The 18,980-nt window shown below is 43.2% G+C and overlaps 1 protein-coding gene across 1 annotated transcript in view; it reads right to left on the bottom strand.

Moving 5' to 3' along the window:
- Nucleotides 1-18,980, bottom strand: part of LOC134496138 (sodium channel protein type 5 subunit alpha-like) — a 59,941-nt gene that overhangs the window by 17,965 nt on the left and 22,996 nt on the right. The window contains exons 13-22 of the mRNA XM_063301894.1: nucleotides 18,699-18,937; nucleotides 17,744-17,956; nucleotides 13,699-14,052; nucleotides 12,039-12,458; nucleotides 10,382-10,516; nucleotides 9,198-9,321; nucleotides 8,174-8,328; nucleotides 6,152-6,325; nucleotides 4,980-5,102; nucleotides 383-664 (exon numbers count right to left, since the gene is read on the bottom strand). Of these exons, the coding sequence (XP_063157964.1) occupies nucleotides 383-664; nucleotides 4,980-5,102; nucleotides 6,152-6,325; nucleotides 8,174-8,328; nucleotides 9,198-9,321; nucleotides 10,382-10,516; nucleotides 12,039-12,458; nucleotides 13,699-14,052; nucleotides 17,744-17,956; nucleotides 18,699-18,937 (2,219 nt within the window). The remainder of the gene's footprint in view (nucleotides 1-382; nucleotides 665-4,979; nucleotides 5,103-6,151; nucleotides 6,326-8,173; nucleotides 8,329-9,197; nucleotides 9,322-10,381; nucleotides 10,517-12,038; nucleotides 12,459-13,698; nucleotides 14,053-17,743; nucleotides 17,957-18,698; nucleotides 18,938-18,980) is intronic.

The raw sequence follows: 18,980 nt of genomic DNA, 5'->3' as shown, positions 1-18,980 counted from the left end.
TGGTCATTAATTGAATCACTGTGGGTGTTAAGCAAGCCATGTGGTCATTAAGCAAATCACATAGTTTCCCATTGAATTTGCTTGCCAGAAGCCAGCCGGGAAGGTCGAAAATGGTGATCATGTGACTGTGGAACATTGGTCATAAATTGAACCAGTTGCCAAGCGCTCAAATCATGATCACGTGATCATGGGGATGCTGTGACAGTCATAAGTATGAGGACTGGTCATAAGTCGTTTTTTTCAGCACCATCATAAGTCTGAACCATCACTAAATGAATGGTTGTTAAGTAAGGGCTACCTGTATAAGGGGTGGGGTGCGGTGGTTGTGTGTGTGTGTGTGAAAGAGAAGGAAAGAGAGATCACCCAGAATTCTCAAACCTACCACTTGAAGAAGAGCCAGATAGCCTGAGCCAACGTTATCAAAATTCACTTTAACGGTGGTCCAATACAATAGTTGGGTGCTGTTTTCACGCTCGCAATCTGACTTCTGAGAAATAAGTTTTTCATTGATGGAGCTATTTGCTTCAGTCTTGTTAATGCATTTTCCAAATTTTCCGGCAAACAGGCTGACTCCCACAATGCTGAAGATGAGCCAAAAAATCAGGCAGACAAGCAGCACGTTCATAATGGAAGGGATGGCCCCCAGCAAGGCATTGACCACCACCTGTGATGGAAAAGGAAGGGAGGAACAGACGGAGCAAGCCCCAGCAGAATTCTAGTTACTAGGAATGTAAAACAGTTGGCTCTTTTAAATTCGTGCATCTGTTGGTTGCGATGGCTTTAAACCAAAACCCTCTATCTATTACCAAGATTTTTTAAAAAATAAATGTTGCTCAATGCCATCTTAAAAAAAAAAATCCTATCCAAGTTGTTTTTCTTAAAAGATGTCACCTTCTGATCGAAACAGTCCCCAAACCTGCTTTCACTGATCACACAAGCCTCTACCGTGATTAGCTTGTCCCTTTGTGTGGGGAGGGCTAAACGCAACAGCAGCTGAACTTGCTAAGAAGGGTCCTCATCCAGATCTAGATATTCTGGCCTTGGGCTGTTGATGTGGGGTCAGCCAACTGTCACCATAGCACTACCCGATCTGGGCAGCAAAATCCCTGATGGCCACAAGATAAACAGCAAGAGGTGCAGCAACGCAAAACTTTTCACTGCCTTTGGTGAAATCCAGCATTCTGTAGCCCAAACTTAGTAGTCCTAATTTACTTAATGGAGCGAACTCCAGTCCCATCTGTCTCTCAGGAAGGAGAGGTGACCCAGTCAAGGTCCATTTTCCAATTCAAACTTGCAATCCTGATCGTTATTATTTACTCTCAAAAAACCGTTCATCCTTGCTCATTCCCTTCACCCAGCGTTTCTCAACCCTGGCAACTTTACAATCTGTGGACTTCAGCTCCCAGAATTCCCCAGCCAGCATGGTGGGAAATCCGCCCATTGATCTAGCATTGTTTCAGGTTACTATTTCACTTGTGGACGTGCCTCATGGGTCTCAGTGCTGCTCCCTAGTGACAAAAGTAAAGCTGTAAAAAGTTCACAATGGTAGAGGTGGTGTGCTTTTACTTGCTGGATGTTCCTGAGCTGATAGAAATCACCCTTTAGCACCCCCAGGCTGGTAGATTTGGCAGCCTCTGCGCTTGAGATGAATGGGATCCTGCTTAGGAGACCCCTGGGGAAATCAGTTCTCAGGGCTAGCTTTTGTGTGTTGTGCTACAGCAGTAAGCGAGGGGTGGGTTTCACCTCTCCTGCCTGGGAGCAGCTCAGAGACAGCTGGCCACTGCGAGATACAGGACTACGATGGGCCTTGGCCTGATCCAGGATGCTATTCTTATGTTCTTAAGATGATATATGGGGCATCAGAAGAAAGGGTAAATATAATTCTTCTCTACAGAGGACTAAACCAGTGTTTTTCCAACTTGCCGCTTTAAGACGGTGGACTTCAACTTCCAGAATTCCCTAGCCAGCCATGATGGCTAGGGAATTCTGGGAGTTGAAGTCCACCCATCTTAAAGGTACCAAGTTTGAAAACACTGGGCTAAACTATGAGTTGGAGAGGATCTGCCGGCATTACAGGACTGCCTCAAACTGTAAAAGAGGGTTACACAAACTTCAGAATAGTTATTTCAGCAACATCAGTTAGTTTCAGCACTTTGACAGAAAGGGTACATTAACTTCTCTGTACTCTGTTTAAACAGCATAGAGTGAGGAGCACCTTGAAATAGCCTCATTGTCTGGACTACTTTAAAATAATTACTTTAAGGGTTGCTGCCTTGAGTTTCTATGTGCTACGTCATTTACTGTGGCAGAGTGCATGGTCTCCGCAACACCCCTGTTTCTCTGCTCTGTTCAGGCTAAATTGCTTGAGCTCAATTATTATATACACGAACATAATCTCTTAGCCATGGAACTAGGGCAGACTTTGAGGTCAAAGACTCCAAATTAAGTGTAAAATAGATTTAAGGTAACATGATGAGCTTTAAAACTTCTCTGTGGTTGGTTTGATTGTGGTTTTTCTTAAAAAAAAAACAAATTGTGCAATGAACAAACAGTGATGAAACAAGAGATTATCTTTTGCACAGATGGTACAGTTGCCTGGAAAGTTGTTTAATGCAAGAGAAAAATATACAGGTAGTCCTCACTTAAAGACCCGTCATTCAACAATAGTTCATAGTTATGACAGTGCTGAACAAGGGGACTTACAACCAATCCTCGATGTTGCAGCTGTCGCAGCGTCCCCATGGTCACATGATCACAATTCAAGCGGTTGGCAACCAGCACACAATTACGATGGTCACAGCATCCCACAGTCACACAATCACCATTTGCGACCTTCACTGCCGGCTTCTGACAAGCAAAGTCAACAGGGAAGCCAGCAGGAAGTTGCAAGTCGCAATCACATGATGTCACACTTAATGACCGTGTGGGATTCAGTTAATGACTGCAACGGGAACTGCCAGAACTGCCATCATAAGTTGTCACAGTCACATGATTTTTCAATTTACAACCTTGCCGCTTAGCGACGAAGTTGCCAGTCTGAGTTGCGGTTGGTAAGTGAGGACTACCTGTAGTGTATTCCAACACATTGTATCCACAGTAGGAAAAAAATATCCTGTGGCCATGAAATGTGATTTCAGCACCTTTCTGCGTACAATTATGGATTTAGTATGTGTATTCAACGTCACTGCTTATCCCTATTTGTAAGTAAGCTATTTCAGATGAGGAGGATTAGCTTCCAACTCAGCAAAGTATATTCAGAATGCAAGGTGCACCTGGAACCAGCATTATCACCCTTGTTAATGCCATGGTGGTTTGTTAGGGATGAGATGACTGTAGCGGTGCTCCACAGAGGCTATGTTGGGACCTATCAGAGGAGTATCCTCTTAGTTATTTGGAATCAAGCTATTAAACGCTTAAGTAATCAAAAATAGCTCCTTGGAACTTATGCCAAAAGCAACAGCAAACCAGAGGAGATAAAGGAAAACAGCAGTAAAGTTCCGTGGCTGATGTCTATGGAGATAATCTGATGCTGTTTTAATCCACGGGCTCACTCAGGCTGCTAACCGTCTTCTGACAAATACGATTTTCAAAGCAATTGGAAGAAAATGGTCTGAATGCTGAAGATTTCCTTCCCGCACTCTCCATATTCCAGTTTTGAAAGGTTTTCACTTTAAAAATACTGATACTTTCTAGGAAGCCCTACAAGGTATACCAGACTAAGAAACCAATGTCATGTACTTTTATTGCAACAGAACCTTGCAAGTCTGAATGTGCTTCTCCCTCCCCCACTTTACCTTCGTGTGAAGTAGGGAGGGGCTTGTCTGAGACATTTCCTCAAGTTACTTTCTTGGCCTGGGCTCAGGCCCCTCTTATCCGACCACTGCCTTGGTAGTACCTCTTCCTCCTGTCCTTCAAGGCCATTCCCAATTCTCTCTACATATTGTTATGGAGATTGCTGGTGAAGAAGAGGGGGGCCCTCTCCAGGGGGAAAAGTACATGCGCAGTACTGAATCTCTTCGGTTTCCAATCAAGAAGACCAGAAAAGAACTACCTTAGGTTTCTGGTTAGGCTGACCATATTTCCTTGAGACAAAAACGGGACGTTGGGATGGCAAAACGGGCTGGATCGGCAGGCAGGAACTTCTCTGGTTTTCTCGGGCTGGGAATCTTCGGATTCCTCCATTTGCAAGAGGCAAGGCTGGGCTGGAGAGTCTGGTGAACGGTTGTCCCCGACAAGCGGTTCCTCCTCTGGCCGTGCTTTTACGTTCTTTTCTTCCCACCGTTTCAAGGCAGGAGCCGATCGGCTCGCCCTTTGATCACCGCCTATCAGCTGATCCTGTTTTTTCCTTTTTAGGTTTCCCACCGGGTTGAGCTCTGCGGCTTTTTTCCCGCCGTTTCTGCTGAGCTCCCCCTCCTTCCACTCAAAGTCAGACTGCCTTCTGACAGGTTCGTGGGAACTTTCAAATTTTTAAGTAAGGTTTTTAAGAAAACGGGACAAAATGGACATTTATATTAAAACGACAGGACGGTCTGGAAATGTTAAAAAAACGGGACTGTCCCGTTCAAAACGGGACGTGTGGTCAGCCTATTTCTGGTCTCTCTAGTAGGGTTTGTTAGTACCTTTTTAGTTTAGCAGGATTTTGTCTAGTAGAGTAGAACAATAAACACTATAGCTAAATCTTCTGGTCTCAGCATGGTTCTTCGCTCTATATCTGACACATATACTCTGAAGATCTGATGCCAACCATCTGCTATCTACCCAAAAGCCTTTAGTGCAGGGATGTCCACAGGGCATAGTCAAAAAAGTCAAGATGGTGGCCATGATGGTGTGATCAAAGCTCCATCCATTTTTTTATGTGTGTTGTATTTATAAGGCTAATCTCCCTTTGGGGAAGTCTCTGCTCCAATCCTTTGGCCATCTCACATTTGTGGCTATAACTTTGAAGCTGCTTCAAAAGCAATGGCTTTCGTTCTCCTTACCCGCATCCCTTCAAATCGTGACAGGGCTCTTAGCGGCCGCAAAGCTCGCAAAGTCCGGAGAGATTTCATGGCCCCGATCTCTGATTTTCCAAGTAAATTTGCTATAAGAGTTATCAAGGAGACCTAAAAGAGAAAACAGGAAGAATAATATTGAAATGGCTACCGCATGCTTTTAATTTATTACTCACTTTGCCTCCCTCCATACTAAAAACACACAAACCATTGTGTGTTTTATACTTCATACTTTTCTGTTTTATACTTTTCTGTTAAAACTGAAAGGGTACAAAAGGGTTTCATTTCACAAAACCTGGAGAATAGACCAGTGATCTATCATCTAGCATTCCTTTAATCTTCCCTTCACACCTTAGCATGAATATTCAGACTTGTAAATATTCTGCTGTATTCTGCTATAAATTCTATTACGTGAGCGGATTTTCATGTCTGACCTTCAAATGCCTAGATCACAAAATATGTAAAAGATGTTCTAGCCTCAAGTTTGGTTTGGATGGTTTCAGTGGAGAATTCAGCCAATGGTCCATATTAATAACAGGACTCAAAGTTCTGTTACACTTCTCCAGGTGGAAACTCCCATCATCTTGGCCCCCCACCCAAGAACAGAACCAGTTTTTAGTGCCTTTCTAAAGACCAGGAGGGTTGGGGCCAACTGTATATGGGGATCATTCCAGAGATGAGGTGCTGCAATAGAAAACACATGCTTCCTGGGTCCCACCAGAGGGCGCTGCTTCTGCTTTCTCCATGCCATGCATTATTTTATACAACTTCACACATCTCAATCAAGTCCCAGCCAGCTGCCTTTCTTCAAAGCTTTCTAGTCTTTTCTTGTAAGAAAGCTATTTATGCCATGTAGGTTGTTCTTCTTCACAACTTCTTCCAGGTCTATTATTTTTCAAATATGGCAGCCAGAACAATACAGAGAATTCCAGACAAGGTTGTGCCATAGATGTGTATCAGGACATTACAATGCGGGCAGTTTCATTTTCAATTCCTTTCCATCCATCTCATGGAATTTGCCTTTTTCTACAACTGCCCATGCTCTGAGTTGAAATCTTCAATGTGTTGGCCCCGGTACCCCAAGGTTTTGGAAATCAACTCATGCTCCCTTGGAAAGCAATGTGATCCATTCCATACCACTGTTCAACTGCAATACTTACATCTACAATCAGGAAATCAAGCCAACACCAGGCATTGGTGAAGTATTTGTGGAATCCATAAGCCACCCATTTCAACAACATTTCTAAGATAAATATGTAGGTGAAGATTTTGTCAGCATATTCCAGCATGATTTTAATATTCTGCCTCTCATTCTGGTAAATATCTTCAAATGCCTGAGATAAGAAGGCACATCTGGCTATAATATTTGCAGAATATTATTAAATTTACAATTTTTAAATAGATCTCTCTTTCTCTCTCTCTCTCTCTCTCACACACACACACACACACACACACGCACAGACATGCTGCAGGAACATTAGACAAACAGAACACAAGGAAGCTATAGCAAATATTTCTCCATGAAAATCAGGGACTAAAAATAGGGTATGTGAAACTTGTAACTCTTAAAAAAAAAACCTCCTTTATTATGCTCTCCTCAGTTCATAACTATTTCTTCTCTTCTCTGTTGCTTTAGCTATTATTTTGACCTACTTTCCTTTTCCAATCTGTCTATCTCTAAATGTTCTCGGGCAATTAAGGATCTGGTAATATGTGTGATCATGTCACAACACATGAAACCAATCAGATTGGCCTAACTGACAACATCATGAATTAGGGATGCCTGTAACGATCTCTAACTTTCTCCCCAGTGCTGCTTTTAAATATTCTTTCCATGACTGCAGAAGGATACCAATCTATTAGCAAAGTTTTGACAATCTGCCATTTTTTTTTCAGACATGCTCCACATGTTTTACAGGACCTTGTAGACATGATCCAGGATAGCTGCAGTTTTCAGTTCCATCTATCATTCATTTTTTTCCCCTTTGACTATTAATAATGTACAGAAGCGGCTCCCAAACACTGATGAAATGACCAAAAATCATTCTGATACGATGCTGCCTTCATATTAGTGAGAGAAACCCCCCCCCAAATCTAATCAGATCCAGTAAGAAACCCATGGTGGAAGCAGATGAGTGGTTTCCCATGAAAATTTGGTTCAGGCATTCAGCCAGGTTCCACAAAACAATAAGCATTGTGAAAGAATTATGGAAGTAGTAGAATGAGATCCAACCTTCGGTGTCTTTCCTAAACAACAGATCAGTGATGGATCAGATTTTTAGCAAAGCTAACTGTCCTCCCCTTGTTTATTTGTCTACATTATTCCTTACTGGAAATGGGAATGCACCTTCCTTTGCTCTGTTTCAGTTAATGTAAAAAAAAATGATACCACTTTGATGGCTGAAAGCGAAGAGGAACTGAGGAGCCTTATGATGAAGGTGAAAGGAGAAAGTGCAAAAGCTGGCTTGCAGCTAAACCTCAAAAAAACCAAGATTATGGCAACCAGTTTGATTGATAACTGGCAAATAGAGGGAGAAAATGTAGAAGCAGTGAAAGACTTTGTATTTCTAGGTGCAAAGATTACTGCAGATGCTGACTGCAGTCAGGAAATCAGAAGAGCTTAATCCTTGGAAGAAGAGCAATGACAAATCTCGATAAAATAGTTAAGAGCAGAGACATCACACTGACAACAAAGGTCCGCATAGTTAAAACAATGGTGTTCCCCGTAGTAACATATGGCTGCGAGAGCTGGACCATAAGGAAGGCTGAGGGAAGGAAGATCGATGCTTTGGAACTGTGGTGTTGGGAGGAAAATTCTGAGAGTGCCTTGGACTGCCAGAAGATCAGACCAGTCCATCCTCCAGGAAATAAAGCCAGACTGCTCACTGGAGGGAATGATATTCAAGGCAAAACTGAAATACTTTGGCCACATAATGAGAAGACAAGATACCCTGGAGAAGATGCTGATGCTGGGGAGAGTGGAAGGCAAAAGGAAGAGGGGCCGACCAAGGGCAAGATGGATGGATGATATTCTAGAGGTGATGGACTCATCCCTGGGGGAGCTGGGGGTGTTGACGACCGACAGGAAGCTCTGGCGTGGGCTGGTCCATGAAGCCACGAAGAGTCGGAAGCGACTGAACGAATAAACAATAACAACAACAACAACAAAAGAGTTAACTTACCAAAGCTCCACTACTTAGCAAAATAATGAACACAATGAAGCTTTCAAACCAGTTGTGTTCTACGATTTGGTAACATGTCTTTCTTAGATTCCACCACGTTTTGCCTGGAAACTTAGTGGTATTCACTGAACACCAAGGATAACGGTGAACGCATCCTGAAAGAGACATTGAAGGCACAATGTGTATTACTGGGCAGAAGCATTTCCTGTGAACAGGTTAATAAGATATTTTTAGCTTGCATCCTGTATTTCATGATGCTTGGTGAACCTCCCTGGGAAGGCACCACTAATCTAGTTGGCCATACTGTCCAGGGTGATGGAAAGTTTAGACCACTGTTTCTGGATAAAGTATTCAAAAGCAATTGTAGCTGAATTGGCTGGGGAGAAAAAATATATATAAAATTCATAGAGGTAATAACTTACTGTGGCAAATAAGGTTGTACAAAATCAAGTGTTCATCTTCAGGAAAGATGGTTGGATTCAAAAGAAGAGGGAGGGGGAAAACGTGGTGACATGCCTACCAAGTTGCACTGTTAGATATGTGGAGAACCATGAAAATTGGGTCAAGGACAGACTAGTGTTAGGGTGTGATAAAGAAACAAGTCAGTGGTTATAAATTCTCTGTTGGGGGGAATAACAATTTCAGCTTTTAAAATCAGAACTCATCCCATCAAAGATGCACAGATTATTGGACTGCTGGAAAAGAAATCAACTGGGCAGTCTTTAAAGAACATTGGATATACTTTTTCCCAGAACTATACTTCAGAAGAAATCCGAAGTGACCAGTTTTGGTGACACCCTGGTACATCTGTGGGTCTGTGTGTCAAAATCTGCATGATGGTGGGTGTGGCATCATGACTGACGCCCCACCCCTTTGTATACGTATGCACATACTCAAGGGGCAGGGCTTCAGTTACAAATGGCATACCCACCATCTTCCAGATTTTGACACACAGACCCACAAACGTCCCTGGTGACATCCTTTTGATTATAAAGTCATGTAGATCTGTCAAGCAGTTCCTTACTTTCTGGGAAACAATCATCTGGCTCCTTCAGATCCTCAACTAGCTCAGGGACGTTCTTCAGGAATTCATCTGGGTCTGTCAGATCCACAGTGCTGCCTTCTGAGCAACTGGTTGAGTCTCCATTCTACAAAACCAAAAAGATAGGCCTGACATTTCCACTGGCTCAGCTGTCCCTTGGCATTGCTAGATTAAATGCATAGAGAAGACACCTCCATTTTTTCGACATGGAATGGTAGCATCAGGGTTGTGTGGTGGTCCAAATTCAAAGGGCAAAAGTTATTTGGAGATTATGGCAGATGGCACACCTACTGGGAGCACCTTAAATCCGATGTGTCTTTTCCCAGGACTGTTCAGCGATAGAAGAGGGCCATCGCCGGATCACAGGAGAACACACCCATGGGTGTGCCAAGCAGATTTAGATCTCTGCACAACCTTAGTTAATACGCTTCTCTTGAGTTTGAGTTCAGCTTCTGGGACTGTTCCTTTTTACCATGGGGATTCTGCTTGGTTACTGTACAGGCAGTCCTCAACTTACAACCATTTTTTTAGTGACCATTCAAAGTTACGACAGCACTGAAAAAAGTGATGTGTGACTGGTCCTCACACTTAAGATCACTGCAGTGTCCCTGTGGTCACATGATAAAAATTCAGGTGCTTGGCAATTGGCTCACACTTACAATGATTGCAGCATTCTGGGGCCACGTGATCACCATTTGCAACCTTCTCAGCCAGCTTCCAACAAGCAAAGTCAATGCAGGAAGCCAGATTCACTTAATGACCACGGCAAAAAAGGTCGTAAAATCGGGGTGACTCACTTAACAACTGCCTCGCTTAGCAACAGACGTTCCAGTCCTAATTATGGTCATATGTCGAGGACTACCCGTATTCCATTTCAACTAATTTGTTGCAGAGCCATTTGGTTCTGCGGTCAAGACAGACTAGACTCGTGATCATATTGTCGCAGTTATCATCATTATTATTTATTAGTTAGATTTAGACCCCACCTTGCCACAGGAAGCTCAAGGCAACCCTCCCTGTATCAACAACTCTACAAGATAAGTTGGGCTGCAAAAGAATGAATGGCCCCAAGTCCCCCAGAGAATATCCATTTGGGAGGGCGAACTTCATAATATATCACATTGGCAACATTTTTCTTGGGCTGTGGATTGGGGAACAGTATTTACTTCCTTTTGCTTGGGCAGCGAGGATCCAACTTTCACTTGTACATTTCTTTCCTCTGGGACAGAAATTTCTGATGTCCGACTCCAGACCTCGCAGCCTTTGGTCTTTTCTCCTCTCAAGCGCAGCTGGTTTTCCTGCTGAAAATTGCAATAGTTGGGACTCAAAACTACTTTGCCAAGACTTGTGTTGCTTTTGCTACCAAGATGGCGGCCACAATCACATGACCCAAGCCCAACCCCTCTTTTGCAGGTGTCAACCCTACAGATGCCGCTGCTTGAAGCCTGAAAATCAGGATTCTGTCTTAGTTTGTTTTTCTCCTTTTTGATGTACCATTTTCCAACAAATATCCCCATACCTGAATCTGCTGTTCAGGAATGTCCATAGAAAGGGAGCCAAGAAAATCATATAAAAAAGGGGTGAGGCTTTGATCCATGGTTGTGGCTGCCCTTTTGACTTTTTTGCTATGGTTTTTTGCTATTTGCTGCTGCTTATCCAAGAGAGTAGAATATGCATCTTCCCAGAATATATTTACCAGCATTTCTGCCTACAGACCTAGGTAGACATTCTCATGTGGAAAGAGAGGATGCAAGGAAATAGCAGATGTTCCAGCCCTTGTGCCAGATGCCAGATTTCCAAAACGTTGCAATTTCTGACAAAATTTGGTTACCAGGTAAGCAGCAAAACCAGGAGCTTTACTGAGCACTAGGTGGACCAGTACTGACCCTCTAAGGGAGATAACTAATAAAAAATAACTTCTCCTTTGAGTCACACTCAGTTCCTGATGACTTTATGGACCCACCATAGCTATCCTTCTATGGTTAGCCATTGTCTTCTTCAGAGATGCATTTTCAACTTCCCTACCTAGCCTATGGCCTTGGAATGTCATGGAGATCTCTCATCCAAGTATTGTCATGGAGATGTCATGGGATGTCATGGAGATCTCTCATCCAAGTATTATCATGGAAATGTCATGGGATGTCATGGAGATCTCTCATCCAAGTATTGTCATGGAGATGTCATGGGATGTCATGGAGATCTCTCATCCAAGTATTGTCATGGAGATGTCATGGGATGTCATGGAGATCTCTCATCCAAGTATTGTCATGGAAATGTCATGGGATGTCATGGAGATCTCTCATCCAAGTATTGTCATGGAGATGTCATGGGATGTCATGGAGATCTCTCATCCAAGTATTGTCATGGAGATGTCATGGGATGTCATGGAGATCTCTCATCCAAGTATTGTCATGGAAATGTCATGGGATGTCATGGAGATCTCTCATCCAAGTATTGTCATGGAGATGTCATGGGATGTCATGGAGATCTCTCATCCAAGTATTGTCATGGAGATGTCATGGGATGTCATGGAGATCTCTCATCCAAGTATTGTCATGGAGATGTCATGGGATGTCATGGAGATCTCTCATCCAAGTATTGTCATGGAAATGTCATGGGATGTCATGGAGATCTCTCATCCAAGTATTGTCATGGAGATCTCTCATCCAACTATTGTCATGGAGGTGTCATGGAGATCTCTCATCCAATTATTGTCATGAAGATGTCATGGGATGTCATGGAATGTCACGGAGATCTCTCATCCAAGTATCCACCCAACCTGACTCTGCCCCCTGCTGAGATTAGCCGAATCTGGCTCCTCACCTGCTTCGTACACTCTGTCTCCGGGACTGAACCCAAATCTTCTGAGCCTTCGCTATCAGATTCCATATGAGCAATAGGAACACAGACAAACACGCTGGGGTTGGTGATGAACTCATCTTGGTTGCTCTTCTCACTCGCTTGGTGGCTGCTGTAACCCTCTTTGGAACTATGACCATGGCTTCTCAGCTCTACCCCACTATTCTCCAAGTCACATTTTACTTTCTTTGGGGCTGCTTTTCTCTTCAGCCCCAAAGCTCTGAAGAAAACTGTCAGCACCGCCTGTTTTGCAGCGTGAAGCCCTCTGTGGATCCGAGCAAAGGCAATCTTCAGGTTGTTTGTTTCCCTGTCATTTTCTGGGAGCTGAGTGAGATTGTCGGCACTGAAGGAGTTCAGCAGAAGGGCGATGAACAAATTGAGAACCTCAAAGAAAAAAGAAAGCAAAGGGTTAATAACAGATAGGCTGGCTATTCCAGCAGGAGCACTAATGGGAAGGGAGAGATCATTCACAAGAGGAAAACTTCTTTGAACCTGTTGGCTCTGTAGGTAGTCCTCGGCTTATGACCACAATTGGGACTGGAATTTCTATTGTAAGTCATTGCGGTCATAAGTCGAGCCACCACGTGACTGGACCTAATTTTACCATCGTTTTATGGTTGTCATTAAGTGAACCATGGGTCGTTAACTGAATCACTGTAGTCATTAAGAAAATCCAGCATCTCCAATGGGTGTCTTTTTGCCGGAAAATGGCAAAAAATGTTGCAAAATGCAATCATTTGTCAAGCGCCCAAAGCGTGATCATGTGGCTGCAGGGGGTGGGGTGATGCAACATTTTGTGACACTTGGAAGTGCTTTACAGGCTGTAAAGCACCCATTCCGAGGCCGTCGTAACTTCAGACTGTCATTAAACGAACAGCCATAAGTTGAGGACTACCTGTAAAATCTCCAAAAAGTTAAACTCCTGGTGATTTCATGGATACATCCATGTAGGAATTGTTGGTAACAATATGCAAGTGGTGTGTCATTGTCTATTTATATGCATGCCTGTGCATGCAGACACACACACTTCTAACTTTCATGATGAATCTTAACTTGTTTGAAAAGCAATAAAGTTTTGCTAAGTTTCTGATTCAGAGTAACTAAATTTATTTTTATCCCTTAAGATTCAGTTTCTCAAGATGGTCTTTTGTACTTTCTGTAAACTTTTGAACTGTTTGGCAACAGCAGTCGCAAATAACCAAATATCTCAGGCCTAAACTGAAGGCTACTGTTCTGTCTCCGAGAACAAATATCGGAAGGCTTCAATTCCTTTAGAGATGGGAGGAAAAAATGCATAGGAATGCAAAAGTCAGGAACATTTGCAGGAAAGAACTTCTCAAAAACTCCCAGCCTCTGAATTCAACATGTGTGTGTCTTTCTTAAAAATAAATAAATAAACATAACGATCAATCCAGGTATCCACAGAAGGGAGGTCAAAAAGGTCAATATGGCAGTTGTAGAAAACCCACCCCTTTTTTAGGTGTGACACATGTGACACATGTCAAAAGGGGGGGGGACTTTGACTGTACAGTTGACCTTGACTCCTTAGTTGATAGACATAGTCCTGAACCTCTTTAAGTAAGTTCCTCCAAATTTCCATTGGGTTGGGTGCATGGAAGCTTACCACTAAATTTCCGATCACCATAACCAGCACAAAGACAAGCAGGCACAGGGACGGTTCAGCCACCACCATGCACTGCCACATGGTCTCGATCCATTCCCCACACAGGATTCGGAAAATAACGAGGAAGGAGTGGAAAAAATCCTTCATGTGCCAGCGCAGATTGCAAGTGGGATCTAACTTCTTGCAGTGGTCTTTATAACTGCTCCCAAACAGTTGCATCCCAAAGACAGCAAAGATAAAGATGATAATGGCCAGGACAAGGGTAAGGTTGCCCAGAGCATCCAATGAATTTAAGATGATTTTTATGAGGGTGTTTAAAGTGGGCCAAGACTTCGCCAGCTTGAAGACTCTCATCTGTTTAAGAGGAAAATATCAAATCAGATTCTGTGACTTAAGAATAACAGAATAATGTGTCAGGTACTGTGTTCAAAGGCATCCAAGGGAGGAAAGGGGTCAAAAAGGTCAAGATAACAACCACAGTCATGTGATTGGAACCCCCCCGCCTTTTTAACATGCATCCCATCCATGTTAGCGATCCATAAATTGCAAATGTTATCCATCTATTCAAATTCATTTTGAGAGTTCATACATCATCCCACCATTGTGGAGAGAAAGGAAGATGACCTTGACGGAGATATGCAAGGTCTGTTGCTAGGCCAGTGAGGGATGAAATATATTTTAATTCCACAACAGACAGACAATATTTAGAAGTGGATCAGACAGACACCTCCCTAATTCTCTGGAGTGTAAGAAGGGGTAGAGGCCCAGCACAATTAGACTTGCAAGATTCTGCTATTATAGTCAATTTCAATAAAAGTACTTTTTAGATTTTCTGTGTAGTTGATTTTTTGGGTTGGTCTACCTAGTGGACATGACTACAGAATGCAATAGTTTTAACCATGGTTTGTTCATAAACTGCAATAACTGAATTCACACAATGCATGGATTTGATGCGTTAAGCTGTGTCTTCAGTTTTTTACTTCCTTTCATCGGACACAGCCTGTCTTTAGACATCACAATAAACCATGCTTTTTCATAACCAGGATGAGTTTCAGTGAGTCCAGTTCAACACTCAGGAAGAAAAACAGCCATTTTTTGATTTGGGGTTTTTATGCACCACGTTTAACCCACACCTTAAACAGACGGCAAGAAAGGAGTCTGGCATCCCCTTTCCAACTGACAAATTTGATTAAAAGGCAAAAGCTTTCATAAACCGCAGCTCCCTTTGTCAGATGCATGGAGTGGCTGGCTTAAATTTTTGAATAATTTGCATCTGACGAAGGGAGCTGCAGATCACGAAAGCTTTGAATCAAATTGGTGAGTCGGAAAAGAGGCTTCTGGACTCCTCCTGATTTTTTGCCGCCTTAGACTTAACACAGTTCTCCTATGAAGTCTTAACTGACAATGATCTGACAAAACAAACTGGCTTCTTCAAAGCTGACTTGAAGCCTGCTCTTTAAAGCAAACCATTATTAGGATTTACCTCACTGTATCCATTTTAGATAAAATACCAAGGTGTGGTCAATTTTTTTAAAAAAGGAAACAAAATGAAATTCCTTGTTTTTCATTCCTACAACAGTGGATTGGAAATCACAATGGAGCCTCTCTGTTGCTGTAACTTAGACCAGGGTTCTTCAACCTTGGCAACTCTAAGCTGTGCGGACTTCAACTCCCAGAATTCCCCAGCCAGCTTTGGCTGGGGAATTCTGGGAGTTGAAGTCCGCACAGCTTAGAGTTGCCACGGCTGAGGAACCTTGACTTAGACCCTTGATCCCCCTGGTTGGGCTGCAATCATTGCTAATTATAACCCCCCCTTTTTAAGAAGAGAAGGTAGAATCAATCTGGATTCTTTTTTCATGGAAATGACTAACTATGCCAATTTCTCAGTAACTTATTCTGGTTGCAGAAGCCTAGTTCCTTTTTCATTTAAACTGGAGATGTTCATGATGCAACTCAAGCCTTCTCACTCACCACAGGGCATCTGCAGGGCATCCACCACCCATCAAGTCAAAACGGTAGTTATGAACACCCAACTGAAGTTCCACCAATTTTCTACATGTGTCGCACATGCATCATGTCTACAAAGGGGTGGGGCTTCTATCACAGAGTCACAGCTGCCATCTTGCATCCCTCTGCAGATGTCCTGGCTCACAAAGCATGAACTTTCTCCTTGAGGCCTCATCCTTTCCCCAAATGGGCATTTAGAAATGTATGAACACATGAAGCTGCCAGTTTTTTTGATCAATCTGCCTAGTTAAGAACCTACTGGCAATGGCTTTGTGAAAAGGAGAACTTTTAGCTTTGGGGAAGCATTCCCCCTGGGCTTAAATTAGAGGCAATGTCACAGTCCTATCACAAGGGTCTTCTTGAAACAAGGATGATGATGATGAAAAGGATTGGGTAGAGGCCTCCCAAGATCCAGGGTGCAGTACTTCCAGCAAATATGCTGAGCCACCAACCTATTGGTTAGCCCTATTCACCATCCCTGCTCCAGACTCAGGAGATGTTGACTTGGACCAGGAACCCCTTCCACCATATCTTCAAGAATGTGGTCATCTGAGAGTAGAGCATCAGAAGACAAGGCAGAGGAGTACAGATAGTCTTTGACTTAGGACCACAATGAGGACCGGAATTTCTGTTGTAAGTCATTGCAGTCGTAAGTTGAGTCACCTCGTGACTGGACCCGATTTTATGACCATTTTTATGGTGGTCGTTAAGTGAATCACAAGTAGTTAAGCAAATCTAGCTTCCCTGGAAAACGGCAAAAAAGTCACAAGGCGTGATCACGTGACCGCAGGACACTGCAACTGGTTGTAAATGCAAGCCGGTTGCCAAGCACCAGAAATGTGATCATGTGACCACCAGGGGGGTGCAACATTTTGTGATGCTCTGAAGTGCTTTACAGGCTGTCAGGCACCCATTCTGAGGCCGTCGTAACTTCGGACTATCGTTAAGCTAACAGTCATTGAGTCGAGGACTACCTGTACTTAACCATGCTAAGAAACAGCTGGACTGGGCAGGCTACTCGGGAATAATCGAATGAGGACACTAGACCTGAGAAGAGCCATTTTTGCTCAGCTTGGATCAGAGCTTCCAGTATTTATGAAGCAACCAGGGCACAGCTTGATCTATGAGGGCCTGCCTTTTCTCCCAGACTGTCAAACTCCTTGCTACAAAGAAATCTGAAGCCTTTGACTTCAGTTCATTTTTGGACTTCTCCATTTGTGGCCTCCTTCAACTCCTGTTTCTTGGTAAGCCTGTTTAAGGCATTCTGATCTTGGGAATTATGACCACGAGAATGCCTCAATGGATTTAGTACCATAATCGCACAGATAACAAACTATGGTTTGCCAGGCCAGACTACCCCTGCTGTGTGCATACATGCTCCATAGGATATTGCTTGTTGAAAGCAGTCTTTCAGAGGGAAGCAGGGTCTAATCCAGGGTTTCTCCACCAGGGTTCCGTGGCACCCTCGGGTTCCGCGAGAGGTCCCTAAGGGTTCCCTGGGAGATCACAATTTATTTTAAAAATTATTTCAAATTTGGGCAACTTCACATTAAAGAGGGAAGTTTCATTCCTTATTTTTAGTTTAAGAACCCTGTTAATGCATCTATCCAGGCCTACCCATGAAACGGATATAATAATTCTGTAACTTTTGGCCTGTATTTGAGCCTGAATGGGCAGGGGTTCCCCCAGGCCTGAAAAATATTTCAAGGGTTCCTCCAGGGTCGAAAGGTTGAGAAAGGCTGGCCTAATCTGACTCAGCATCCTGCAGAAGTGGTGTTGGAAAAAGGGCAATTCCTTGCCAACCTGGATGGCTTCAGAGAAGTTGCTGCTCAGGGTACCGGCCTCAACCTCCCCTTGCAAAAAGAGCCTTGCTCCCATGAGAAAATGAGGGATGAACATGGCAGTTCTTTCCCAATGCTCTATAAATGTGCTATGAGCAATCCTCCTGGCACACAAGGGAGCTCAGGGGAAAACCGGTCCTATCTTCTCCATGAAAAATTAAAACAAATAGCTCCGAAGCAAAAGAACAAACAGTTACCAGCCTCAAGGTTCGCAGCACGGAAAAGCTGCCTTTCTTCCCACTTTTCTTGCCCTTCCTATTCTCTTTGGTCTCAGTAGACATGCTCAGCTCCATGATGCTTATCAGGACAATCAAGCTGTCAAAGACATTGGAGCGCTGCTGAAAATAATAATAAGGATCCAAGGCAATGATTTTCAAGATCGTTTCTGCCGTGAAAATTGCTGTGAATATCTGTAAGATTAAAAGAAGAGAAGGAAGAGGAAGAAATGGCACAGTCAGGTCCCAAGGAAAGTTAGTATTCCCTCCTCAAAGGAAGGGGAGGGAAGGTTCACATGACCCACCGACATGCTAAGAATGCAGGTTGTCTGAACCCAAGCAGAGTTTCATCTGAGCATTAACCTTCCGTATGCTCAGCCTATATTTGCCATGCTGTTGTCATCCATCACTGGCTGTTTTGCTATTACCAATTTCAACAAACAGAGGAGTCCACAGGAAGGTTTGGAAAGTCAAGATGGCAGCCACACCCCAACAGTTGAAGCCCCGCCCCTTTGTGTGAGCATAGCAAAAGTATTTAACTTATTTAAACAAGTCACATCCCCATCTCACTACTATAACTCTGCATTCTTCATTCTTAACTAATTATTTTTAAAATAAAATTAAAACTGTCGAAAATAATCAACAAAGAAGTTACAACAGCAGTAGGTATACCATGTGCCAGAGATCCAAAGAGATCCTTCTATCTTACAAATATAATCAAATGAAATTGTTAAAAATTAATTTAATTATTTTTAAATTAAATTAAAACTGTCGAGAGGGAAAAAGCAATCAACAGGGGTCCCCAGACATCCCAGCCCAAATGCCTAGGGGAAAAACCAGATCTTCAGCATCTTACAGAAAGCCAACAGGATCGGGGCTGTTACATAGCACAGCCTGGAAAACGGGTGGATCCTCTTCTGCGCCAGGATTTGCTTACCATGTTACCTCTTGAAAGAGCTCTCTCAAACCAGGGTGTCATTTTGTAGTGGTCCAAGGCCATGAAAAGAGTATTCATCACAATGCAAAGCGTGATCGTGAGATCGGCAAACGGGTCCATTACAACCACCCCCACTTTCTTCTTTATTCGCTGCCACAGCGGGCAACAGTTCCAGACAAAATACTTGCGGGCCAACTTGTTCAAGAAGCGGGGGCATTTTCGATACGATTCTTCATGTTCTAAACAGAGCACAGAAGGAGAAGGAGAAGGAGAACCCTGGAA

Source organism: Candoia aspera, chromosome 4 (genome assembly GCF_035149785.1).
Source record: "Candoia aspera isolate rCanAsp1 chromosome 4, rCanAsp1.hap2, whole genome shotgun sequence".
Taxonomy (NCBI): Eukaryota; Metazoa; Chordata; class Lepidosauria; order Squamata; family Boidae; genus Candoia; species Candoia aspera.
This window is presented reverse-complemented; position numbering and strand designations above follow the sequence as displayed.